We start from the raw sequence: 27,487 nt of genomic DNA, 5'->3' as shown, positions 1-27,487 counted from the left end.
ACACACTGAAGCTGGTCATTAGGTTATCACCCTGCACCTGTTCCTCCTACAGGAAAGCAGTTTGACTTTTGACCACATTCGAGTGAAGTTGACACAGCGAGGGTGAACTGGAGCATTCGATGACACCCAGCCGCTTACAGTGCCATCATTTCACCCTTCCCACTGATTAGAACTTCACACTGCAGGCATGGCGGCCATTTGGCTGGTCAAATCCCAACTGCCCCTCTGCAAAGAGAGCAATTCATCATCTCACTTGGTACTTCATTTAACCACTCCCACCCCACCAACTCCAAGCAAGACACTACTGGAGAACACAGTCACATCAGACAGCCATTCAGTGCCTCCTGGCTATTCTGACTACGGGACACAAATGGACAAATTTAAGTTCATTATTTTTATTGTGAATTTATATTAATTAAAATATTCAATAGCAAAGCCTCTTTAATATATTTTTTATCCCCAATTAGAAGGTGCTGGCTTTTCAATGGTCTGAACTGCGAGACCAGTAGACCGCTCTCAGAGCAGGACCTGTGCGGTGAATAATTTAAAAAGAACCCCAACCCCGTTTTCCCCAAAATGCTGCACTTGTGGCAATAAATAATTTATGGATGTATCCCTCATTTGCTGTGCGACTGAAGAGTTTTCTCATGAGAGTTGATTGTGTGGCCCCAAGTTTCAATCAGACTTTAACACTCATCCCCATAACGTCTCACCCAGTAACTACATCCACATGTAACCCCACCACCCACCACACCCCACCCCCAAAACCCAGGATGACTTTTCATTCTTGTTCAGCCTTACCCCTCCACTGGTATAATTGCTGAACTTGGGGGGGGGGGGGGGGGGGTCAGGGAGAGAAGAGCTGAAACAGAACAAACATGTAATCCAGGTTGCAATCTGGGGTGTGTGGGGAGTGTGCAAGCGATGGTGGAAGGGGGGAACAGGGCAACTGGGGGTTGGAGGGTGTGAGAGAGAGAGAGAGAGAGAGAGAGAGAGAGAGAGAGAGAAAAAGAGAGAGAAAGAGAGAGAAAGAGAGTGAGAGAGAGTGAGAGAGAGAGAGAGTGTAGGGGAGTGGGGTTGAAGAGTGCAAGAGAGGGAGAGTGACAGGGAACCCAAAAGGTGTTGAGGAAGTGAGGACAGACATCAAGTGAGAGACACAGACAGAGACAGAGAGAAAATTAAACATGCTCTTCCTTCCAACAAAACATAGCCTGGTTAGAGTGGGGAGGGGGAACCTGAGTGAGATGGAGAATTGTGTCTGAAGCCACGACAGTACCGCTTGAACTTCATGAAGACAGCAACCATTTCCCTCCTGGAATTAATGGTACATTTCTCCATGTGCTTTGATGTTTCTTCGTCCTGAACAGAAAAGGGGCAATGAAATTGGGCCGCTTTCGAAATTTAAAGCAAACATCAGAGCACATGACCAAGTCCCTTTGTGATTTCCATTTGTTTCTTAGAGTCACGGCGGGGGGGCGGGGGGGGTTCGACAGGGGCAAGGTAGACGCTCGGTACAACACAGCTTCTCTCCAGCAACTGCCCCAAAACACATGGAGGCTGCTGAATGGACCAGGTGCATGGTTTTCCCAGTGGTGGTGGTGGTTGGGGAGGAGGGGGTGAGGTGGTTGCGGAGGAGGGGGTGGGGTGGTTGGGGAGGAGGGGTTGGGGTGGTTGGGGAGGAGGGGGTGGGGGAGGGTGGGGGGGGTCAGTGTGTGCCAACATCACCACCTCAAATTGCCCAGTTTGTCGTTTGAGGTAGGGCGGGTAGGCCATTTTGACGCCAAGGGGTGGTTCCGATGCCGGGGTGCGGTGGGGGTGGGGATGGGGAGGGGGAGGGGCTTCAAATCGCTCCCCTGCCCACCACCCCCCCTCCGCACACTTTCGCCGGAACCGCACCCTATGGGGTCAGGTATGTGTGTGTAACCCGGCGTCCGAGACCTCACCCGCATGGAACGCCAGGAACCGGTGCATGCTTCCCCCCCCCCCCCTCCTGACACCACAGCTGCTGGTTGGGCCCCCTGCACCACCAACATCAGCCCCAACCACGCGGCCTCAGCCAGTCCGATTCCCCGACGGTTAGTCATAACTGGGTGGCGGTGTTGCCCGGGCTCCAGCCCTGCCCCCCGTCCTCGGCAGCGATGCCCCTCGCCTTGGTGCTGGTCTTGGGTCTGGGCGGCCAGTCAGGGTCCACCAATAGCTCCTGGGCCAGCCGCTTGTACTTGGCCTTGGGGGGTCGACCTCGGTGACGGAAGAGCCTCCTCCCACAGCTCAGTGTCGCAGGGCTCACGTCCGCCTGAACAGAGACAGAGACAGAGACAGACATCCTGAAACGGAATCGACCACGGTCGAGGAACAGCGACATGCTCCGGTATAGCCATTCGGCCCCTCTAGCCTGCTCCACCATTCACAACAATCTCGGCTAATCTGATCGTGGCCTCAGCTCAAAGGCATGTGTTTAAGGTGAGGGGAGGCAAGTTCAAAGGAGATGGGAGGGCAAGCTTTTTTTTTTAAGACCCAGAGAGTGGCAGATGCCGGGATGCTCTGCCAGGGAATAATGGTGGAGGCAGTTACGTTAGGGGCGATTGAGGAGCTTTCAGATAAGCACATGAATCTGCAAGGAATGGAGGGGTATGAGGCATGGGCAGGCAGGGTGCTGGCACACATCTGACTGATTTTCCTGCACATCCAAACACTTCATCTGCTGCATCCATTGCTCTCGTCTACATTAGGGAGACAGGGCACTAACTCACGGAACGTTTCAGGGAACATCTCCGGGACACCCACGCCAAACAACCCCACCGCCCTGTGGCTGACCACTTCAACTCCCCCTCCCACTCCACATGCAAGTCGTGGACCTCCTCCACCGCCAAACACAAACTACCTGACGACTGGAGGAAGAACGAGTCATCTTCCGCCTTGGCACCCTCCGACTCCACGGGATCAATGTTGGCTTCACCCGTTTCATCATCTCCCCTCCCCCCCACCTCATCCCAGATCCGACCCTCCAACTCGGCACCGCCCTCTTGAACTGTCCTAACTCTCCATCTTCCACCTATCAGCTCCACTCCCCCCCTTTCCATCTACCCCTTTCCAGATATCTCACTCACCCTCATATTTCTCTCTTCAACCCGCTTCTCTCTCCACCACCCCACATTCCTGATGAAGGGCTGATGGTTGAAACATCTACTCTCCTGCTCCTTGGATGCTGCCTGACGCAGTGAGTGACAGAGGGCGAACGCAGTAATCTTGGTGGAACCTAGCAAGAATCTACAACAGCCAGGGAGATTAGGGAGTGGGAGGAGGAGGAATTCCTTCACTCAGTGATAAATATTCAGAATTCTCTCTCCAGAGGATTGTGTGTGGTCCACTGTTGAACATCCCGAAGGCTCGGATTGATGGATTTTTGGTCCCTTGGGGGAATCACGGGATAAGGACTGGAGAGTGGAGCAGAAAGCCATGATCAATCCATGGTAGAAACCAAAAGAACTGCAGATACTGTAAATGAGAAACAAAGCCGGAAACTGCTGGGAAAGCTCAGCACGCCTGGCAACATCTGTGAAGAGAAATCAGTTAACATTTCAGGTCTGGGTTCTGACGATCACTGGACCCATAGCATTAACTCTGATTTCCCTTCACTGATGCTGCCAGACCTGCTGAGCTTATAAATTATAATGGTTTTGTCAGGACGAGCAGGGCTCGATGGACTGAACGGTCTACTCCTGCACTTACTTTATGTTCATCCCAAGTATGCAATGAAATTCTTTTAAGGACAGAAATTGTCTTATGGTCTTAGGACATGAACGCCACTGACAAAGTTGGCATTTATTGCCAATAACCGGCTTGATGATGGTCACGTTCATGAGTAGCCTATCCCTGCTCCCATCTGAAGTGCAACCAAAAACACGGCAATACATCATCTGGTAGGACAGTGCTGCCCCACAGCGCCAGGGACCGGGGCACAATTCCACCCTCGGGCAACTGTCTGTATGGAGTTGGCATGTTCTTGCTGTGTCTGTGTGGGTTTCCTCCCCCAGTCCAAAGGTGTGCAGGTTAGGTGGATTAGCCATGGGAAAGGCAGGGTTACAGGGATAGGGCCTGGGTGGGATGCTCGAGGAGGGTCAGTGTGGACTTGTTGGACCGAATGGCCTGTTTCCACACAATAGGGCTGCTAAGGTTCTATGAACCTGGGTCAATGAGCAACAAGAGTCACCCAAAGGCCCTGACACAGGTTTCCTTCCCTAAAGCACATAAGCGAACCAGTTTTCATAATCAACGCAACAGCTTCACAATCATTTCTCACCAAACAGACTGAAATACAAGATAGTTTTAGCATAAAGATGAGAATTCTGACGTTGGGGTGGTGCCAGACTTGGACCCAATGGAGTTTGGTGAACATGGGCCTGGGTAATGAAGAACAGAACTTTTGTGAGAGTTAGGTTACAGTGTGGTTGGCTGAGTGGAAGTTTCTAAAATGGTAAGAGGCAGCAAGACTGACATAAGCTCCATGAAGGGCGAGGATGTGGGGACATTTACACAGAGTCTGGATAACATAGGCAAGTACCCTGGGTGTGTCAGAGGGAACAACTGAACCTTGGTAAAATAGGTGGGTTTTAGGTAGAATGCTACAAGGGTTGGAAGGTTTGAGCTATAGGGAGAGGCTGAACAGGCTGGGGTATTTTCCCTGGAGCGTCAGAGGCTAAGAGGGGTGACCTTATAGAGGTTTATAAAATCATGAGGGGCACGGATGGGGTGAATAGCAAAGGTCTTTGCCCCAGGAGGTGGTGGAGGCTGGTACAATTAGAGCATTTAAAAGGCACCTGGATGAGAACATGAATAGGAAGGGTTTAGAGGGATTACAGGCCAAATACTGGCAAATGGGACTAGATTAATTGAGGATACCTGGTCGGTATGGAGTCTGTTTCCGTGCTGTACATTTCCTTCACTCTTTAACAGGAGATGGAACTGAATGTCAGAATACGGAGTTCTAATGCCTGAAAACACAGGCGCCATGATCTCATGGAATGTCTGAGCATAGGTGATGCGTTGAATGGCCTACATCTGTGCCTATTTCAAACAGTCTTTCCAGAAGGTGCGATAAACGAAACAGACATCATCTCAGCAATCCAACCGGGTCAAGGGCAGGAGAATTGTCATTTGGCGAATAGAGTGCGGCCACTTGGGCCTTCGGGGTTAAGCTGTTTCAAGTAGTCCTGCTTCTGGTAAACGTTGAGGAGAAAGTGAGGACTGCAGGTGCTGGAGATCAGAGCTGAAAAGGTGTTGCTGGAAAAGCACAGCAGGTCAGGCAGCATCCAAGGAACAGGAAATTCAACGTTTCGGGCATAAGCCCTTCTTCATGAACCTTCATTCCTGAAGAAGGGCTTATGCCCGAAACGTCTAATTTTCTGTTCCTTGGACGCTGCCTGACCTGCTGCGCTTTTCCAGCAACACATTTTCAGTTTTGGTAAACGTTCCCAACATTTGTGGTGAGCCCAGTCCACTCCCAGTATCCAAACAGTGAGAGAAAGCCCCACCATATTCCAACTCCACCGACTATACTGAACTCCAGCTGTCCATAAAACAGGTGCTGGGATACCAGCCTCCTACCTGTGCGTAGGTATGAGGGACAGGATGCTCATGGTGGCTTCCACTGCAGAGATTCCTTAGCCACTGGAAGCTGTGGTCACACAAGACATTCTACAACAAAAGCAGCAAGAAAAGAGCAATTATTGAGACCTATCTTGAGCCATGGGATGCGTCCCCACTTCTCGCCAAAAGGACACTGTTTCTCATTGCTCCTCTTCACCCGAAACAGCCACTAAGACTGCAGCATGTACCATCCGCAACAACCAGGCAAGGCTCTTTCAACCACACCTCCCAGGCCTGAAACCTCCATCTACTTCAGGCAGGTGACAATAAAACAGCCTCTCCTGAATCACGGGTGTCGGGGCCCTTCCTTCAGTAATCACAGGGTGCAAAACCCAGGAACCCACTTCCCTCGATGGCACGGTGGAAGCACTTTCACCCAACATTCCCAACAAATCAAACTACCTCACGGGCACCCGTGGACAGGTAATAAATACCAGCCAAACCACCGATACCCACATCCCAAAAACAAGAAATACCTCTGTCTCATAGTACCACAAGCTGAGGTCAGATGGATATGCCTGGCAAAATCTGTCAATCACATCCAGGGGTTAACAACTAGGATTGACCGTACAAGTCAGTAAAATGTGAGAGGTCCGTTCAGAAGTCTAACAACAGCAGGGAAGAAGCTGTCCTTGGATCTGTTGGTGTGTATAACTATTCTCCACCGACTGCATTTTGCCTGGTGGAATAACTTCTTACTGTTGTGGTTCTGTTCACCGAGCTGGGAGTTTTTGTTGCAGACATTTCATTCCCCTGTCTAGGTGACATCCTCAGTGCTTGGGAGCCTCCTGTGAAGCGCTTCTGTGATGTTTCCTTCGGCATTTATAGTGGCTTGTCTCTGCCACTTCCGGTTGTCAGTTGCTGTCCGCTGCAGTGGCCGGTATATTGGGCCCAGGTCGATGTGTTTGTTGATAGAATCAGTTATGAGTGCCATGCCTCTAGGAATTCCCTGGCTGTTCTCTGTTTGGCCTGCCCTATAATAGTAGTGTTGGTTTGTGTGCTGTAATGAGTCCTAGTGGTCACAGCAGTCTGGCTGTCAGTTTGGAAATGCTCCTGATGTATGGTAGTGTGGCTAGTCCTTTGGGTTGCAGCATACAATATACTATTATATTGTAAGCGGCAGAGACAAGCCACTATAAATGCCAAAGGAAACATCACAGAAGTGCTTCACAGGAGGCTCCCAAGCACTGAGGATGTCACCTAGACAGGGGACGAAACGTTTGCAACAAAAACTCCCACCTCGGCGAACAGAACCACAACAACGAGCACCCGAGCTACAAATCTCCCAAACTTTGAATAACTTCCTACTGCTATGGCCTCTCAACCCTAACAGGGAAGATCATAGAACGGCCTAGAAATCCGAAAGACTCAGGGTAATGCTCTGAAGACATAGGTCAAATCCCACCATGGCTGAACCATCAGTATAAGAGGATATAGCAACAGGAAGAACAAACTGGAGGTGAAATGTGGAGATTAATTAAACAGTAACTTGAGAGAGAGAGAGAATTCTCTACTTAAAAATGCCAATGGAACCTCTTGTTTTCGAACTTTCAAAAGTAAATTGGATGAAAATCTGTAAAGGAATAGACAGTGGAACTCTGCAGAAAAGTGAGGAGTGCAACTAATGGTTCACTGAAAGAGAAAGCACTGACAGAATGGGCCAAATGGCCTTCCCCTTGTGCTGTACCATCTTCTCCATACCTAACCTTCAGCCACCATCAACTCTTAAGTTGATGCTTGCCTTTATTGGTCAGCTCACTGACTGTAGGAGTTGAGATTGTCACACTGCGGTACAGGACATTGGTCAGGCCATTTTTGCAATACTGTGTTCAAGTCTGGCCTCCCTGCTCGAGGAGAGATGTGGTTAAACTTGAAAGGGTTTAAGGATGTTGCTGGGATAGGTTGAAAAACCATTGTCTTTTACGCAGGGAAGGGGAGTTCAAAAGCAGAGGGCATAGGTTTAAGGAGAGAGGGGAAAGATTTAACAGGGACCCAAGGGGCAACATTTTCATGCAGAGGGTGGTGCATGTATGGAATGAGCTGTCAGAGGAAGTGGAGGAGTCTGGTACAGTTACAACATTTAATAGGCAAAAGTGAGGTCTGCAGATGCTGGAGATCAGAGCTGAAAAATGTGTTGCTGGAAAAGCGCAGCAGGTCAGGCAGCATCCGAGGAACAGGAGAATCGACGTTTCGGGCATAAGCCTGAAGAAGGGCTAATGCCCGAAACGTCGATTCTCCTGTTCCTCAGGTGCTGCCTGACCTGCTGTGTTTTTCCAGCACCACATTTTTCAACACCATCCCCTGCAAGCCCCACATCACCCTAACTCGGAAACATATTGGATTTGATTTCACTCATTGTTGTCACATGTGCCTAGGTACAGTGAAAGGTTTTGCTTTGCATGTATCGGGTAATCGAACAGAGCGAGGAGTACAACGTTACAGCTGCAGAAAGGCGCAGAAACAGCGAGATCAACATTAAAGTTGAAATTTGAGAAGTCCGTTCAGCAGTCTAACAGCAGCAGGAATGAAGCTGTACTCCAGTCTGTTGGTACGTGTTTTGTATCTTCTGCCTGATGGAAGGGATTATAACCGGGGGTGGGAGAGGTCATTGATAATATTGGCTGCCTTCCCAAGGCACCAAGGAGTGTGCGTGGAGTCAATGGATGGAAGGTTGGCTTGTTATATGGACTGGGTCATGTTCATAACTCTCTGTAGTTTCTTATGGTCCTGGGCACAGCAGTTGCTGGACCAAGCCGTGAAGCATCCGGATGGAATGCTTTCTATGGTGCATCTATTAAAGTTGGCATCGCTGTCCCTTCACTGTTGGTGGGTCAAAAACCTACACTTCTCTCCCCAACGGCATGGCAGGTGTCCCGACACCACACAGACTGCAGCGACATAAGATGGCAGCTCACCATCACCTTTGCAAGAGCAGCTAGGGATGAGGAATAAATGCTAGCTGAGCCAGTAATGCCCACAGCCCCTAAAAGGACACTACAACAAGTCTTATCCATCAGTTTAACAGGGATCCCAACGTCACAACAACCCTGCAGCACACCCCATAGGTTTCACATACAGCTTGACTATAACCGTACCCGTTCCCATCTGCAGGGACCTTGCCACGTTCCTCCTCCCATCTTTGGGAGCAGGAGATTCCCAAGTGCGCATCTCACACTCACCTCCACCAGAATACAAAGAGTTACGTTGGCCAGAATTAAAAACAACATCTTATTTCGCCAATCCGAAGGTACACAGACCAGCTGGGGAGGAAGAACAGAAAGAAATAAAAAATGCGTTCAATTGTTAGGTAGGTTCATTAATTATACGTAGATATTCTTCATTAAACTTTGTTCGTTCCCACCCAATATCGAGTTTGAGATGCTTCTCAAATTAGGCTTCTCTTCCTGAAGCAGTTCGATGTTGCCTGGCTAACCAACTGCAGGGGCATCACAGTCAGGATTGACCTGAGGCCTACACACAATGTGCTCTGTAGTGCAGCTCACACAGGGGTGGCCATAAGGATTAGATTAGATTAGATTACTTACAGCGTGGAAACAGGCCCTTCGGCCCAACAAGTCCACACCGACCCGCCGAAGCGCAACCTACCCATACCCCTAACACTACGGGCAATTTAGCATGGCCAATTCACCTGACCTGCACATCTTTGGACTGTGGGAAGAAACCGGAGCACCCGGAGGAAACCCACGCAGACACGGGGAGAACGTGCAAACTCCACACAGTCAGTCGCCTGAGGCGGGAATTGAACCTGGGTCTCTGGCGCTGTGAGGCAGCAGTGCTAACCACTGTGCCACCGTGCCGCCCACGAGGTAGCGTGGCACTCTGAATGACCCCTCCAGAGCGCCTCACACTGGACTCCGGTAACAGATTTAATACACAGCACAGCAAGGGAACATCTTTTACAACTGCATGGGGTTGGCAGCAAACGCACAGTTATTTTACAAAGACAGGTTCCAGAAGACGAAGGGGTGGGGTTGAGGAGGATGTTTAAAGGTTGCAGGGATAGAACTGGATTGAAGAAAACATCAATGATAATGGAGTGCAGGGCTCAGGGACACGGCTGGAGAAAATTATCCTTGAGCAGACGAGTGATACAGATCCAAAAACAACACCCCTCTCCTCCGTGTTCCACCAGCAACTCCCACCCACCCCCTTGAGAAGCAGAAGAGACCACACTGCTCCACCAAAACACCCAACTTGACCAAGAATCCACATTGAAAGCGGGCCTTATATTGCAGACATACATTTTCCTCACTGGGCCTTGGCTTGAATCGCGCCTCAGAGTGTAGCCATGGTATCTAGCACAATGATTGTGGATTAGCACCTCCTCAACCCTTCACTGAGCCAAGCGACGATCCCTACTTCTCTTACCTGAAAGAAGTTATCAACCGCGTCAATTGGGTACATCATAATCAGAATGATGAAACCGTAAAGGACCAGAATACAACCCATAAATAAATCTGAAAAAGAGCAGAATCAGATCATAATCTCAATCTCAGATCCTCCGGAATCCCTTGATAAGAGTGCAGTCTCTAACTCGCTCCCGGGTATCTGCTATTCTATATATTGATTCCAGCCCGTAACTCACTCCTGGGCATTTGTTATTCCGTATATAACCACACCAAACACCTCGATTAGATTCCCGCCTGTAACCCAACCCAGACATGCTCACTGAGTGGGTGGTAAAGCACAGGGATCTGGATTGCCCCTGTTAACGAGGGAGACTGCAAGGTGGTATCCAGCATAAGCAGGCCCTCCCAATAGGCTGACACGCTCTCACCAGTCGAGGGGAACATCACTGGATCATGAGAAAAAACAATCGCAAGGGTGAGAGGAGCACATTGCTCCAGACCGTGCACATCGAGACAGAGGATAACATGGACGAAGGAAAGTATTGAATTGATATGGAGTCATTTGCATACTCCGGATCATTTTTTTTTTAAAAAAAAAGTGCTTTGTTGTTAACAAAACACTTGTGCCTGGAGTGTGGACACCATTAGAATAAAAGGTCAAGCAATGTACAGTAAGATCCCATTGGCAGCAACAGTACTAATTGTGGGAAGAGGATTGGCCAGGACACAAGAACAGTCACCTTTCTCAATGAAGTATCCTTTGGGATATGACTATACACAGAAACAGGCCGTTAGGCCATAATGTTCTTTGCTGGTGGCTTTGTCCCAGACCAGCCTCCACCACAGCCTATGACCTTTCAGTAACCTGGTCGGTCCTTTCATTCCTTTCCCCCAGATCGGCCGGCCTAATCTCCTTCTCATGGGTCTAAAAGGAAACTTCCCCTCCCTCAGTATAACACCCCCACCTCACAGCGGCTAGACAGCAAGCTACATTGGGTCCCAGAGAAGGGCCAGACCCAAGAGTGATTTGGACTAATACAAATACCCAAGACACAGAGACACTCAACTCACAGTTTCTGTAGACAGGCTGCCTGAAGGGTCGTCCCTTCGAGAACACAAAAGCAACTGCCAGATACTGGCAACAGGAGACAAAAAAAAGTGTCGTATTTTCATAATTCGAGATATTGTGCTCATCCACTTCAGACTCATTGTGAAGTGAAACGTTGGTGTTCCCCTGGATCCCATTACAAACACTGCAGAAAGAAGACGACCAGTCACTTGCTGTTAAATGAAGCTTGCATCTTGGACAGCCCAACAAATTAAACAAAACGTTTACGTTAAAACATTGGCAGAGCAAAATCAAGCATGATGGTCATTTTAGCCATTTACAATCAGCACTGAGATAGAGTAAAGCTTTCTCGACAATGTCCCCCCCATCAAACCCTCCCAGGACAGAGACAGCACGGGGTTAGATACAGAGTAAAGCTCCCTCTACATTGTCCCCCATCAAACCCTCCCAGGACAGGGACAGCATGGGGTTAAATACAGAGTAACAGTCCCTCTACACTGTCCCCCCACCAAACCCTCCCAGGACAGGGACAGCACAGGGTTAGATACAGAGTAAAGCTCCCTCAACACTGTCCCTATCAAACCCTTCCAGGACAGGGACAGCACGGGATTAGATACAGAGTAAAGCTCCTTCTACACTGTCCCTATCAAACCCTTCCAGGACAGGGACAGCACGGGATTAGATACAGAGTAAAGCTCCTTCTACACTGTCCCTATCAAACCCTTCCGGGACAGGGACAGCACAGAGTTAGATACCGAGCAAAGCTTCCTCTGCACTGTCCCCCAATCAAAAACTCCCAGGGCAGAGTAGAGAGTGTGGTGCTGGAAAAGGAGCCATAAGCATTCCTGATGAAGGGCTTACACCCGAAACATCGATTCTCCTGCTCCTCGGATGCTGCCTGACCTGCTGTGCTTTTCCAGCACCACACTCTCAACTCTGATCTCCAGCATCTGCAGTCCTCACTTACTCCTAGGACAGGGCCAGGAGTAAGTAACTCCCTCTGTAATTACTACGTTTTGGCTCTGATCTCAACAAGCACGTAGATGTCGATGCATAGGGCACAGTGATTTCCCCCACACCTGATGGACTGCAGTGACGCAAGGAGATAATTCAGAAGATAACAAATGCTGACCCTGCCAGTCAGGCCCAAGTTCTGTGAATTATCTGCATTTCAGCGATGGCTGCTGAGCAACTCTTACTTTGAGGAGGGGGTCCACGTCTCGTACCAGGGCTGTTCCTTAACCAGCAGGAAGGCCGTGACCTGAAAGGCCGACGAGAGGAGGATCTGCATCGACACGGACAGCAGCATCGGCACTGAGATCAGGCTGGACGGTGGCTTGCGTGGGACCAGCTCCTTCCAGGATGAATTCAGGCTCACTGCAAGGCAAGTAGTTACATGGACAGAGTTAGCCTTCCCTCTGATCCAGCTCCTAACTGTCCCCAACATTAACTTCCACGTTGACTGCCTCTATGTCAGGCTCCAGAGACCTCGAGTCAGGCAAAGGAAGCAGGAGCAGCTCTTATGTTGTGCTGCTTGCCAGAGGCCTTCGAAAACCACCCTTTCCCGGTGACTCAAATTCAGCCTTTTTTCAAAACAGGGGTCCCCAGGATCCACGGGGGGCACACTCGGAGAGAAAATCAAAGTTAACATTTCAAGATGCTTTACGGGAGATGGCGTAGTGCTCCAGAGAAATCCAGCCATGGGAGCGGCTCTTAACTGCCTGAGCAAGCTTTTCCGATCCATGGGTAATGAGGATGGGACAACAACTGCTGACCGTGTCCCGGAAAGAAATAAACTAGAGGGCACAGGTTTAGGGTGAGGGGGGAAAGATTTAAAAGGGACCTGAGGGGCAACTTTTTCATGCAGAGGGTGGTACGGGCATGGAATGAGCTGCCAGAGGATGTGGTGGGGGCTGGTACAATTGCAACATTTAAAAGGCGTCTGGATGGGTATATGAATAGGAAGGGTTTGGAGGGATATGGGCTAAATGGGACTAGGCCAGATTGGTACGTCTGGCTGGTATGAGCACGTTGGACCGAAGGGACTGTTTCTGTGCTGCGTGATGACAAGAAAAGCAGCCCTGGCTGTATTTAGTTTTCAACAACAAGAGAAGCACATGTGGACCTTCAATCAGCCCCTCTCACTCTCTCTGTCTTGGTCATCAGCCAAATCCCAGACATCCTTCTGCTACTCCACTGTCACCATGGGTCATAGGGTGCCAGGTAGTGAGCTCGCTCAGGGCTCGTAACCCTTTTCCAGGAGTACCTCACGATCCCGCCAGTGGCTCTGGGGCAGGAACCTTGGCTCTGAAGGAGCTGTGGTGAAGATCGACCAAGGCAGGACTGAAAGGCCGAAGTTACCACAACCGGTTGCTGCAATCAAGCTTGCAATCCCCAAATTACAGGAGATCGAGGAGTGGGTTAGTTACAGTATCTAAAAAAAGGTAGGCACAGAAAGGAACTGTTCTCCCCTGAAGAGAGTGTCTAGAACAAGGAGGCAGAGCCTTCAAGGCTGTTCAGGGGTAATATCAGGAAGCAATTCCTCTCTCAGAGGGCAGTGTCACAGAGTCATACGGCACAGAAACATACCCTTCAATCCAACTTGTCCACACTGACCAAGTTTCCCAAACTAAATCAGTCCCACCTGGATGCAGACATCCCTCTAAACCTTTCCTATCAATGCATTTGTCTTTCCATTGTAGTAACTGTATCTGCAGCCACCACTTTCTCTGGCAACACATTCCACACATGAACCAACCTCTGTGGAAAAAAACTGCCCTTCGTGTCTTTTTTTAAAAAAAATCTTTCTCCTCTCATCTCGAAAACCACACCCCCCCTCCAGGGAAAAGACTTTTGCTGTTCACCTCATCTATGCCCCTCAAGGTTTCATAAAAGTCCAGAAGGTCACCCCTCAACGTCCTACACTCCAGTGAGCAAGGTCCCAGTCTATCCAGCCTCTCCTTATAGTTCGAACCCTCCAGTCATGGTAACATCGTGGTAAATGTTTTCTGAAGGCTTTCCAATTTAAGAGCACCCTTCCTGTGTCGGGAGAAATTTGGAATGCATTCCCAAAAAGACTGGGAGTGAAATGAAGCTTCAAGACTGCTGCCAGAAGATTATTGTCGGGTAAAGGTAGTGGACGTTAGTGAACAGAGGAGGTTGAAGTTTACACAATGATGGATCAGAGCCAAAGGGTGTAGCAGAGTCAGGAATCCATGTCTGATCTCTGCGGCCTTTTACACCATGCCAAAGGCCTTCCCCTGCTTACTATTAACCCTGGGCTAGGATTAGTTCATTCACCACACGGCTGCGACCAAACCAACAGCTAAAGGGTCAGGGTGGAGTCAGCACGTGATCAGGGCCCATTGGGGGTCAGGGGCTGCAGGTTTAGCTCCCATCGCTGATTCTAGGAAGAGCCAGCTTTTTGAAAAGCAGCCTACCCCGTGTGCCCTTTACTCACTTGTAAAAGCAATGGACATGATGATGGCCAAGTCGATGAACAGATACTGCACATCTCCCAGGTTACTCAGGACCTGCAAACAAAGCCAATCAAAAAGTCACATCAGAAAGCTTCATTTCAACGCTAGCAGAAGTCACGAGACATGTGCAGCACAACTATTCTAGCACACAATATTTACATCCTATCTTCCATCTGACAAAACCCACCTCCCATCCCTTTAGCATTCCCTAATCCATACCACTTCCTCTTCTATCACAGCCCTCATTTTTTATGACATCCCAGACCCCTAAGTTGATGCCACACCCTCTACATACCTCCCAAGCAGTCTCTCATCCTGCTCCCCCTACCCCCCTCGCTCTCTAATTCCCTGCTGTGAGGTTCCCCCACTGCCCTCCAGTATCGACTCTCTGCCTGGGCTATTTCTCCAGCCTCGCAACCATTCGGTCCATTACCTGGTCTTCCCCGCCACCCCTCAACACTTTCCCAGGCTGCTTTCTCTCTCTGCCTAACTTGCTGCATCCCAGGGTGGTTCCAAACTCCTCCACACCTTCCCCCACATTCCCCGGCCGGGTGAACCCCACCCACCAGGACCAGCTTGTGCCTGACTCTCCCGTGCTTCCCCCCGACTCCCCACGTGTCCCCTAACAGCGCACCACCCCCACTCCCTGCACTGTAGTGCCCATTCTCACCACTCGCCAACTTGCCTCCGTGTTGTCAATCCTCGGTCCACCCTGAGCCACAGCTCCCCTGCGTTGGTTCACCCACCTTCCCCCTTCTCAATGTTGCCCACCTCCCCAACCCCAGATGCAGTAGACAGCAGGCGAGAACTCAAGACCATGCTTCCAGTCTCACTCTCAAACACCCACACAAACACACCCCGCCCCAGTCAGTGCAGAAATCAGCTGACGTACAGAATAAAGCAGCAAGACGGAGAGATACTGGATGATGCTGTACAAAGCCATGAATTTGAACACGCAGAACGAGGTGACCAGGGCTGCCCGACCCTCCCTGAGGAAAAACAAACCATTAATAAATCTCCAAGGAGAAGATCGCGAACCAACCCTCCCCTCCCCCCCACGCCACACCACTTCAGAGAGGTGCTGAATGTATTTCTGCCCCATTACCTGATGAGATCCGGCACGCAGGAAATGTCCGGAGTCTTTGAGGTGAAAGGTGACGCCACGGAAGCCTCGAGCTCCGAGAGGGAGATCCCGGCGTGAGCTCGCTTCAGCGCCTGTGGTAGGGACACAGCGGTGTGATGTCAAGGTGCAGAAATAGGCCGTTCCATGCTTCATGTTATACCCCACACAGGCCTCCCCATAACCAGCACCGCACCTCCCCTGATATCCCCATCATCGAGAGGATCCTGAACATAACAAAAGCCAATTCAGCATCCTCCTCAGATGTATCCAGAATATACCTTCACCTTAATATAATCATGGAATCCCTACAGTGTGGAATCAGGCCTTTTGGCCTAACAATTCCACACCGACCCTCAGAAGTGTAACCCATCCAACCCATTCCCCTACTACTCCAAATTTTCCCCTAACCTACACATCCCTGAACAGTACAGGCAATTTTGCGTGGCCAATTCATCTAACCTGTACAGTAGATTAGATTAGATTACTTACAGTGTGGAAACAGGCCCTTCGGCCCAACAAGTCCACACCGATCGTCCGAAGCACAACCCACCCATACCCCTACATTTACCCCTTACCTAACACTACGGGCAATTTAGCATGGCCAATTCACCTGACTGTGGGAGGAAACCGGAGCACCCGGAGGAAACCCACGCAAACACGGGGAGAACGTGCAAACTCCACAGAGTCAGTCACCTGAGTCAGGAATTGAACCTGGGTCTCAGGCGCTGTGAGACAGCTCTAACCACTGTGCCACCGTCTTTGGACTATGGGAGGAAACCGGAGTAAACCCACACAGACATGGGGAGAATGATTAGATTCTCTACAGTGTGGAAACAGGCCCTTTGGCCCAACAAGTCCACACTGGCCCTCTGAAGAGAAACCCACCCAAACTCCACACAGACAGTCGCCCAAGGGTGGAATTGAACCCAGATCCCTGGTGCTGTGAGGCAGCAGTGCTACTGCTGGCAAGTCGAGCATATGCTGCCCGTCCCAAAGTCCCCTTGACATGAACGTTTTGGAGGCAAGTCAGGAGCCGGCCAAGAGTCCAGAGTAGGCCGGACAAGGGAAGGACGGCAGAATTCCTCCCCGAGAGGACATTAATGAACCAGATCGATGTTTACAATAACTTTTCTTTGTTGTTGTGGTCACTATTTCTGTGGCAAGCTTTCAGTTCCTGATTTATGACTTTAAATTACATCAGGGCAGAGTTAGACGGATTTGCGTCCAATAAGGAAATCTCTCATATTTAAGAGTTGGTCTTTTACTGCATCTTCTCTGTAGCAGTCTGTTCTATTACTCTGGCATTCCTTTTTAAGACAGGATTTATCTGGATAGCAAGCAAAGCAATACTTTCCACTGTATCTCGGAACATGTGACAATAATAAATCAAATAAATATATATCAGGTCAAATCAAGCGTTATTCTTAAAACAAGTTATACGAAAACTTACATATTTGACACACACAAATTAATGTTTCCTTTAATGCATTGGAATACACCACGCAGCACTTTCACGGTATGAACATTAAAAAATATTGGAATGGGAGATTACCAATCCAATTAGCAAGAGGGTTCCTCATATAATAAATGCTGCAAGTGTGATGGAAGGGGTAAAGATAGTTCCTCGTGGTTAACAGCTCACAAATCAAATCGGACCTTGAGCTCAAACAAGTTATCCGTCAGTCCTCAGGGCATATTAGAGCAAGATCAGGCAGGGGAACTGCCAGCTCATTAGCTGGTGAGCACAACTGAGATCAGCCAGCATTACTGCCTCTGATTATTGTCAAGATTAGAGTGGTCCTGGAAAAGCACAGAAGGTCGGGCAGCATCCGAGGAGCAGGAAAATCAGCGTTTCGGGCCTTTGATTACTGGCTAGCAAGCACAGGATGACTGCTGCTGTTCGCTAGCAAGCATACAAGATCAGTCAGAGTTATTATGGCTGTTTACTAGCAAGTTTAGAAAAATGAAGTCAGACCAGGCGTGGTTACTGCCGGATGGTCAGCCCCACACTAGGCGAAGATTTGCTGAGCGTGCGCTCAATGTGCTCTGAGCATAAATCAGGAGCCAACAGAATTGTGCAGACCAGAGGTGCCACCTGGAGGTGAGTTTTCACTGTACGTGATGGTGGGCCAAGGATGGTTACTGGAGTCAGTGACATTAGGCCCAATCCCTCACTGCCCTCCTGAGGTTCATCAGCTGGATCCAGAAGGGAGCTCGGGTTAGACAGAGGGGCACAGTGTCGTTCAGGGCTGGACTTGAACAGATCACTGCACTTGATTGACAAGGTAAGTAATAAAAGTAATCGCAACAAATAGTTTTGGCCGTATGTTGTTACTCACCCCACAATCATTAGCACCATCGCCACACATTCCGACATAATAGCTGTTTCAAAACAAAATAAAGCCACAAGGTTTATTTAATTCATTCAACAACGTGCATGCACCTACTCCACCAACGATTCCCAACGCTAGCAGCTCACTCACCTCAGAGACAGGAAGCCCCACTTCCGGGCTTTGAGCAACAAATCCGGCCTGACATTTCAGTGCGATATTGCTGGGGCCTGGCAAGAGGTTGGCAGTAATAATCCTGACTGCGGGCACTCTCCTGAAGCTGGGTCAGAGTCCTGGAAAGCCTTTTCTCACAGTGCTTTGGGACTACGTACACAACACAAACTGCTGCTGCTGTTCAAAGTGGCAGCTCACCACCACGTTCTCCAGGACAACAGAGGTCAGTGATACCCACATCCCAGGAATGAGTAAAAGTCAGGATGATATGAGTAGCTCGTTGGAGAACTGGGACGGTATCCCCACATATACACTGCCTTTGTTCTTCGACATGGGAGTGATCTCAGATTTGGACAGTGCTGTCGCAGGAGCTACTGAGCATCAGTGGTTGGGGAGAGAGTGAAGGCTGAAGATTCAGGCATTCTGGGTGTGCACTGCATAATTGCACCTTGAACCCAATGTGAACTGGAGCTCAGCCAGAAAAGCACTCTGGTCCTATTCACCCGTTCCCCCCATGCCCACAGACCTGCAATGGTCTCCAATATCAGGACTGCCATCTTCATTTCCTGTTGGTCAACCCCAAACTTTCTCATCCCACAACACTGAATGCTGGCTTTTGAAATGTCCCCACTTTTAACCATTGCATGTCTGGAGGTGAGCTTTTCAGGAACATGGGACCTAGTCATGGTATCTAATTATAAACTGGGGTGGGTTCCACTAACAGCACTGAGAAATTCATTGAGTTAATCTAACTGGGGCAGGATCGTGCCGCAGTGGTGAGCACTGCTTCCTCACAGCACTAGGGACCAGGAGTTTAATTCCACCCTCGGGCAACTCTCTGGGCGGAGTTTACACATTTTCCTCATGTCTGCATGGGCTTCCTTTCACAGTCCAAAGATGTGCAAGTTAGGGCCATCGCCCTGGGAAATGCAAGGTTACAGAAGTTTGGGCAGGGGGCGGGGGGGCGGAGAAGAGGGAGAGGGAGAGGGAGAGATGCATCTGGGTGGGATGCTCTTCAGAGGGTTGAAGTGGATCCGATGGGCTTAATGGCCTACTTCCACCCTGTAGAGATTCAATGACTCTATGTTCTGGAATTCCCTCTTTAAACCCCTCCATCTCTCTCTCTCTCTCCATCTTTAATATACTCCTTAAAATTGGCACGCTAAGAAACGCCTTTGTCCCAGGTCTCGGTCAACTGTCCCAACACTTACTCTCATGAAATGCTTCAGCATGTTTCTCACAACAACAGAAGGTACTATATAAATGTAATGTGTCAGGTACTGTAATCGGAGAGGAGGTTTCCGATAAACCTAGCAGAGCAGTGATGTTAATACTGTAATGGGTTGCGAACATTGCATCACTCAGTCAAGTCTGTTGTCAATACTCACTCCACTTTCTGAAGGGCCTCCACCAGCTGAGTTTTCTGATCTGGAGCCATACGAGCATAAACCGTGCCACACAGGAGCAGCTGGGTAAGGGACAAACCACAGACCATTACATTCCTCATGGCAAATCCCAGGCAACACAGACACAAATATCCATCCACCCACTGGCAATTCCAGCAGCTCCCAGCGGAATTCTCCCCATGGTACAGACCAAGCCCAACTTAGTTACAGAATTACCGATACAGGACCTATATTTAACCCCATATTGACACTGTCCTGGCAGTATTTGACTGGAGACAGTATAGACAGAACTTTGCCCTGTATCTAACCCCGTACTGTCCCTGCGATGGGAGTGTTTAATGGGGTCAGGGTAGAGACAGCTCTCCTTGATGTCTAACCCTGTGCTGTCCCTGCGATGGGAGTGTTTAATGGAGTCAGGGTAGAGGCAGCTCTCCTTGATGTCTAACCCTGTGCTGAAAATGTGTTGCTGGTTAAAGCACAGCAGGTTAGGCAGCATCCAAGGAACAGGAAATTCGACGTTTCGGGCCAGAGCCCTTCATCAGCCCTGTGCTGTCCTTGTCCTGGGAGTGTTTGATGGAGTCAGGGTAGAGACAGCTCTCCTTGATGTCTAACTCTGTGCTGTCCTTGTCCTGGGAGTGTTTGATGGAGTCAGGGTAGAGGCAGCTCTCCTTGATGTCTAAGCCTGTGCTGTATCTGTCCTGGGGGTGTTTTGCTGACTTGGATGCCAAGTGTGTAATGTTGATATATCAAGCACTAAGTATTGATGCAAGGAAACGAGAAAGGAATTGGAAACACAAAAGACAGGTCTTCAACATTTGAAGGAAAGGAGCGAGGGATGAAAGCGAATAGAAAATAAAAAGGAAAGAATACTTGGTGGGGGGGTTGGGCAAAGAGAGAAAATGGGCACAGTATGAAATTAGGAAGTCAGCTCAAATTACAAATTGGAACAGGTTGGATAAGTACACTGAGGAGAAACGGTACGGAAACAATGCTGACAGCACACGTGGGAGGAGGCTCTTGTACAGCATTAACAGCAGAGCTGTTGGACTGAATGGCCATGTTTTATGATTCCACAATTCAGTAAAGCCATGAACAAAAGGATGGGGTCAGGTTTGCCGGTAAACCTTCCCGGTATTCGGGGAAGGTGCCAACACACTGCCAAGCCCATGACAGCAGCTGCTTATAGTGTCTCTTGTCACACACACACACACACATGCCGTCAGACCACCATGCATTCCCACACCTTCCCATTGAAAGCGAACTCGAGACAGCGAGTGCAAGATAAGGAAATGCAGACTAACCTTGGGAAGCAAGTCCGGGAAGTGTTCTGCGATCACAGAGAAGGACTTCCCGCTCATGGCGAAATGGTAGGAGATTTCAGGCGACTGGGGCCCTTCTTTCAGACGGTGATTCTCTATGTTTATATGGAAATCCTGGGAAGTGAAGATGTCAGTGAGGGAAGGTTGAAACATCAGATCTAAGAGAAACTAAAGGCACATGTGTACGTACTTATTGCTCAAAATAAACGTCACCTTAACAGAGTCTGGTCCCACTAGTGTAGAGGACAGAAAGCAACACAACTTAGTTGTTGGGATCCCTTAAAAACTGGATTTTCCTGCTATTTACTGCACAGCATGGATTTCATTTAACAGCTATAACAGCATTATTTCATCACAGAACCTGTACAGTGTGGAAGCAGGCCATTCGGCCAATCAAGTCTACACTGGATCTCTGAAGAGCATCCCACCTAGACACAGCCCCCAACCCCATCCCTATAAGCCTGCATTTCCCCTGGCTAACCCACCTAATCTGCACTACACAGGACAACATAGCATGGCCAACCTACCTAACCTGCACATCTTTGGACTGTGGGAGGAAACCCATGCAGACACAGGGAGAATGGTGCAAACTCCACAAGGACAGTTGCCAGAGGGTGGAATCGAACCCAGTCCCTGGTGCTGTGAGGCAGAAGTACTGTGCTTAGCTTTCCAAAATGAAAGCAGAGAGAAATATGAGAAAAAACAGAGGCCATGATGCTCAACAGCAGCATCTTACCTGACGCCAAACGCACCCAATCATCAGCGTGTTGCTTGGAAAGAATGGTAAGGATGGGCAAGGGGACGATGATCAGCCAACGTCATAACGAGCTGTCCCCTGGCCAAAAAGGTTCAGACAACTGATTGACACAGAGAAAAGACCCTGCCCCGAGAAATATGATCCAGCAATAAGTGCCAGGCTCAGAGAGAGGTATACCCAGGACAGGAGGCACCAAGGCCAGCCTGGAAATCTGTGCTGGGACCAAGTAACTGAGAGATGCCACATTCGCGCTGCAAAGCCATGCAGGGGCCAGGAGAGCTCAGCAACCAGATTCTGTGCTGGGATTAACCGCACCAGGGCTAGGTTCGATCCACACCGGAGGATCTGTGCAGGGGCCAACAGAACAGAACAGACCCGGGACAGAGGGGAACCCCTAAAGCGACAGACCCGGTAGGCAGACGTTCTCATCTGAAGGTGCCCAGGGAGCAGTCCTCGCCAGGAAAGTGGAAGACAGATCAAAAGGGGAAGAGGGCGACTGAGGGAAGAGTTGCCCCACACCTCTGCTCGAGAATAGGATGCCGTCCCAACCATTCCAATTAGACTAAAACACTCTGTGCTGACAATAGCGGGTGGCACGGTGGCGCAGTGGTTAGCACTGCTGCCTCACAGCGCCAGGGACGCTCAGAATTGCAAAGACGTCATCAACTATCTATACTAGGGAATGGTGATCATAGACCCCTAAAATGTAACATGGGGAATATCCTTCCTTCACTGGCAAACCGTAGCACAGGCATCGTACAGATAGTGCTTTTTGAAATCAAATTTTAAATTATATTAATTATTAAAATTTTATTTAAAATATTTTAAACATTTGCTTCTGTCAGCAATTAGTGCCCCTCCCGCCACTGCCCTGCAGGTGGTAGCACGGAACCTCCTTTAACAGCCGTGGTGTGGACTGTTAGCGAGGGAGTTCCGGGACTTTGACCCAGCAGCACTGAAGTAATGACAATATATTTCCAAGTCAGGACGGTGAGTGGCTTTGACGGGAACTTGCGGATGGAGGTGATCCCATGTACCTGCCGACACTGTCCTTCCGGATGATAGGGGCCCTGGATTTGGAAAACGGCCTGGGCAAGTTGTTGTGCATCTTGTCAATGGTACGCACTGCTGCTGCTGCTGAGCGTCAGCGGTGGAGAGAGTGAACGTAGAAGGTCGTGGGTTGGGATGGCAGGCTGCTTTGTCCCAGACGGCGTCAAGAGCTTCTTGCTGGATCTGCACCAACCAAGCGAGTAGGGTGCATTCCATCACACTCCTGACTTGTGTGCTACAGCCACCTCAATTACCTCAATAAAGTTACCCCATTTGCCAAGCATGATGGTGGAGGAAAACAGACCACAGGGTACGCTGTAGCTAAACCAGGTAACCATGCACTGACCGGTGAGGGGGCAGCAGCAAACTCTGGTTGATTTTTCCCTCCTTTACCCTCGGGTCAACTGCTTCTCATTTGCAAGATTTTATTGAATACGCATCCACTGCAGTGTCAGGCAGCACATTCTACGTCTCAACTCAACGCCTTCAGAAAAAAATATTCATTCTCATCCCCAGCCCTGGCAATTTTACCAATTGTTTTCGATCCGTGCTCCCTCGGGTGACTGACCTTCCCACCAGTTCCTTATTCAATCATCCCGCTCATGGGCTTGGAAACCTCAACAAACTCTCCTCTAGAAAGGAGGGCCACCGCAGCTTTCCAAGTCTCCACATAACCGAATCAAACAGAAATCACGCACAAGGGGATGGGGACAAAGCAGGAAACTGGCAGTAGGTAACAATGTGCGTTTGAAGAGCCAGTGTGCACACAAAGGGCCAAATGGCCTCTTTCTGCGCCATTACACTTCTGTGATTTTGCATAGATCCTATTCCCTAGGTATCTATCTAGTGGAGCTGCTCCACTCCCTCCAAACAGCCTGACATCCTTGACATATGAAAACAGCTAAGATTATTTTTCCAATTTATAATCCAACGAGAACAGCATTATCTTATAGAAGACCATTTAACAGCTAGACCTGCAGAAGATGCAATGATTCAGTTGAGACAGTTTTTCACATACCAGGTTGGTGCCCAGAAGTTAAAAACGTGCGAATTAAAAGACATAATAAGATTGTTGAGAAATTAGTCAGATATGTCAAAAAGAAAGGATGGGTGGCATATTTAGAACCCCATATTAAAGATAGCATTAGGAAGCTGTGGATTCCTGATGTCATTTTTAAAAAGAGATACTCGTGTAATAATTGTGGATGTAACGACACGGATGGAGAACATGTTGGAGCAAGCCTGGGAAGAAAGACCGTGAAATATAAACATCTGGAAAAGGAAATTATGGAACTTAGAAAAGGAACCAATATATTCTTTTACAGGTTTGTGGTGGGTTCACGTGGCAAATGGCTCATCAAGAATAATGACTTGATGAGAGATCTTAGGATCGAGAAGAATTTGCCCAGAACATCTTGAATCTTGTAATGTCTTTGACCCTGGAGTGTGCCATCCAGACTCAATGTTTTAACAAGTGGCTAAAGGCGGAACAGACTGAGCGACGCCATCAGTTTTCCTTACCTTGGTTTCATTCGTCACCGGCTTCTTCCACACGCTCGGGTCCTCAGCATACTGCCAGTGGATTGTGGCAGACTGGCCATTCTTTGGTGGCAACGCTTCCGTGACTATCACCTTCCCGTTCGGCGGGATCATCCCACATTCACGGGCCACAGAGACCGCTGTCAGCATGTTATCCCCTGTCAACCGAGGGGGTGCGGGGGGGAGATCAGGAGAAATGGAAGGTTTAGGACATGCTGCTTACAGCTCCTGACCCATTTCCCGCGATTTTATAAACTTCTATATGGTCATCCCGCAGCTGCAGGGAAAACAGCCCCAGCCTATTCACCCTCTCCCTGTAGCTCAAAGCCTCCGACTCTGGCAACATCCTTGTAAACCTTTTCTGAATCTTTTCAAGTTTCACAACATCCTTCTCATCGTAGGGAGACCAGAATTGAATGCAACCCCACCACCCCCTCCATATCCCCAACCACAGGGCAGCACAGTGGCTCAGTGGTTAGCACTGCTGCCTCACAGCGCCAGGGACCTGGGTTCAATTCCTCCTCTGGGTGACTGTCTGTGTGGAGTTTGCACATTCTCCCCGTGTCTGTGTGGGTTTCCTCCGGGTGCTCTGGTTTCCTCCCATGGTCCAAAGATGTGCAGGTCAGGGTGAACTGGCCATGCTAAATTACCCATAATGTTAGGTGCATTAGTCAGAGGGAAATAGGTTTGGGTGGGTCACTCGTCGGTGGGTCGGTGTGGACTTGAAGGGCCTAATTTAAGCAAACTTGCACTGCTCTATTTCTCTAAGGAGCACAGGATTTACCCAAACATTTATCCCCCAAATAATACCATTACAAAACGGATCATCTGCTCACTAATCTCACTGCGGTTCGCAGGGATTTGCGTTTGATGGATCGGCTGCTGCATTTCCTACGCTAACATGTACTCTCCCCACCTAGTCCCAGAAACACCCACCGGTCACCATCACTGCACGGATACAGGCTTTTTGGAGCTCACTGAGGATGGGAATAGAGCGCGGCTTCAGCTTGTTCTGCATCATGATCAGTCCAAGGAATTCCATGTTGCCCTCGATCACAGCCCTGTACAGAGAGACACATTGCTTAGTTAGGCCGGAGGCGGGGGGGGGGGGGGGGGGGGGGGGGGGGGGGGGGGGGGCTCCAGTTGCACAGCGCTCTTGGGGTGCCCTCAGGGACCAGCCTGCGGCAGACGAGCTAGACATCGTGGCCTACTCCCCCGGCCGGCAGACTGGAGGTGAGGCGCAAGCGTCTGGGAAAGCCAGGAACGAGAGTCAGGACATCCAGGGACATCGAAAGTCTGATAACCCACCAGGGGTGGCTGCAAGGTCAGACTGTGATGACCACCTCCTATGTTCTGGTTAGCATCAGAGGTGATGTTTAAAAGCTTATTCCACTGGTGAATAAACAGCTTAGGCACATATGAGACAGCAGACCATTTACTGTTTAATCCTCAGGACACCCACGGAATGCTACAACTCCTGCAGACATCCTGGACTAGGGGGAAATTAGGAGTCAGGGACCTGTTCCCAGTCTTGTGATCTCTGCTGGCAAGTACACGTGGGAACGAAACAAAGACTTGCATTTATATAGCGCCTCTCAGGCAGCTCCAAAGCTCTTCACAGAGAAACACAGAAACTAGGTGCAGGCCCAGGCCATTCGGGCCTCAAGCCCTGCTGCACCATTCAGCACGGTCACGGCGCGATCTGTTCCTACCTGTTGACGTTCTGCACCTTGTGCCAAGTCAGCTTCGCTTCCAGCTTGCGGTGGGCCACGGCGATCACCCTCAGGCCCTGCTGAGTGTACTTCTCCAAGACCTCCGAAAAATTCTCTGGAACTGCCACAAAAGGGGAAGGTCAAGGAGCTGTCACAGCCCTGGGTTCATCCAGGGACTCTGGCTTTTCCAGGAACTTGGGAGGATTCACATTCACACCACCTTCCCGAGTACGCTGCACTGGAATTCCCAGTTATGAGGCAGATGGGGCTGGTCAGGGCAGGCAGACGGAGGCGAGGAGGGTCAGGGCAGGCAGACGGAGGCGAGGAGGGTCAGGGCAGGCAGATTGGGGCGAGGAGGGTCAAGGCAGGCAGATTGGGGCGAGGAGGGTCAGTGCAGGCAGACGGGGAGGGGTCAGGGCAGGCAGATGGAGGCGAGGAGGGTCAGCTCAGGCAGATGGAGGCGAGGAGGGTCAGGACAGGCAGACAGGGGAGGGGTCAGCGCAGGCAGATGGAGGCGAGGAGAGTCAGGGCAGGCAGACGGGGAGGGGTCAGGGCAGGCAGACGGAGGCGAGGGGGGTCAGGGCAGGCAGACGGAGGCGAGGGGGGTCAGGGCAGGCAGACGGAGGCGAGGGGGGTCAGGGCAGGCAGACGGAGGCGAGGGGGGTCAGGGCAGGCAGACGGAGGCGAGGGGGGTCAGGGCAGGCAGACGGAGGCGAGGGGGGTCAGGGCAGGCAGACGGAGGCGAGGGGGGTCAGGACAGGCAGATGGAGGCGAGGGGTCAGCGCAGGCAGATGGAGGCGAGGAGAGTCAGGGCAGGCAGACGGGGAGGGGTCAGCGCAGGCAGACGGAGGCGAGGGGGGTCAGGGCAGGCAGACGGAGGCGAGGGGGGTCAGGGCAGGCAGACGGAGGCGAGGGGGGTCAGGCAGGCAGATGGGGGAGGGGTCAGGGTAGGCAGACGGGGAGGGGTCAGGGCAGGCAGACGGAGGCGAGGAGGGTCAGGGCAGGCAGACGGAGGCGAGGAGGGTCAGGGCAGGCAGACGGATGCGAGGAGGGTCAGGGCAGGCAGACGGATGCGAGGAGGGTCAGGGCAGGCAGACGGATGCGAGGAGGGTCAGGGCAGGCAGACGGATGCGAGGAGGGTCAGGGCAGGCAGACGGAGGCGAGGAGGGTCAGGGCAGGCAGACGGAGGCGAGGAGGGTCAGGGCAGGCAGACGGAGGCGAGGAGGGTCAGGGCAGGCAGACGGAGGCGAGGAGGGTCAGGGCAGGCAGACGGAGGCGAGGAGGGTCAGGGCAGGCAGACGGAGGCGATGAGGGTCAGGGCAGGCAGATGGAGGCGAGGAGGGTCAGGGCAGGCAGACGGGGAGGGGTCAGGGCAGGCAGACGGAGGCGAGGAGGGTCAGGGCAGGCAGACGGAGGCGAGGAGGGTCAGGGTAGGCAGACGGAGGCGAGGAGGGTCAGGGCAGGCAGACAGAGACGGGGAGGGGTCAGGGCAGGCAGATGGAGGCGATGAGGG

The 27,487-nt window shown here is 50.6% G+C and overlaps 1 protein-coding gene across 1 annotated transcript in view; it reads right to left on the bottom strand.

Moving 5' to 3' along the window:
* Window positions 1-385: 385 nt before the first annotated feature.
* Window positions 386-27,487, bottom strand: part of LOC132835130 (polyamine-transporting ATPase 13A3-like) — a 69,755-nt gene continuing 42,653 nt past the window's right edge. Inside the window, exons 19-33 of the mRNA XM_060854449.1 lie at window positions 25,975-26,095; window positions 25,199-25,323; window positions 24,245-24,420; window positions 20,899-21,030; window positions 19,580-19,659; window positions 18,027-18,069; window positions 15,670-15,779; window positions 15,457-15,553; window positions 14,546-14,618; window positions 12,285-12,462; window positions 11,088-11,269; window positions 10,036-10,124; window positions 8,826-8,906; window positions 5,605-5,694; window positions 386-2,293 (exon numbers count right to left, since the gene is read on the bottom strand). Of these exons, the coding sequence (XP_060710432.1) occupies window positions 2,081-2,293; window positions 5,605-5,694; window positions 8,826-8,906; window positions 10,036-10,124; window positions 11,088-11,269; window positions 12,285-12,462; window positions 14,546-14,618; window positions 15,457-15,553; window positions 15,670-15,779; window positions 18,027-18,069; window positions 19,580-19,659; window positions 20,899-21,030; window positions 24,245-24,420; window positions 25,199-25,323; window positions 25,975-26,095 (1,790 nt within the window). The 3' untranslated portion in view covers window positions 386-2,080. The remainder of the gene's footprint in view (window positions 2,294-5,604; window positions 5,695-8,825; window positions 8,907-10,035; window positions 10,125-11,087; window positions 11,270-12,284; window positions 12,463-14,545; window positions 14,619-15,456; window positions 15,554-15,669; window positions 15,780-18,026; window positions 18,070-19,579; window positions 19,660-20,898; window positions 21,031-24,244; window positions 24,421-25,198; window positions 25,324-25,974; window positions 26,096-27,487) is intronic.

Source organism: Hemiscyllium ocellatum, chromosome 44 (genome assembly GCF_020745735.1).
Source record: "Hemiscyllium ocellatum isolate sHemOce1 chromosome 44, sHemOce1.pat.X.cur, whole genome shotgun sequence".
NCBI classification, from domain to species: domain Eukaryota; kingdom Metazoa; phylum Chordata; class Chondrichthyes; order Orectolobiformes; family Hemiscylliidae; genus Hemiscyllium; species Hemiscyllium ocellatum.
Note: the sequence above shows the minus strand (reverse complement) of the source record. Positions and strands in the feature narration are given on the sequence as shown.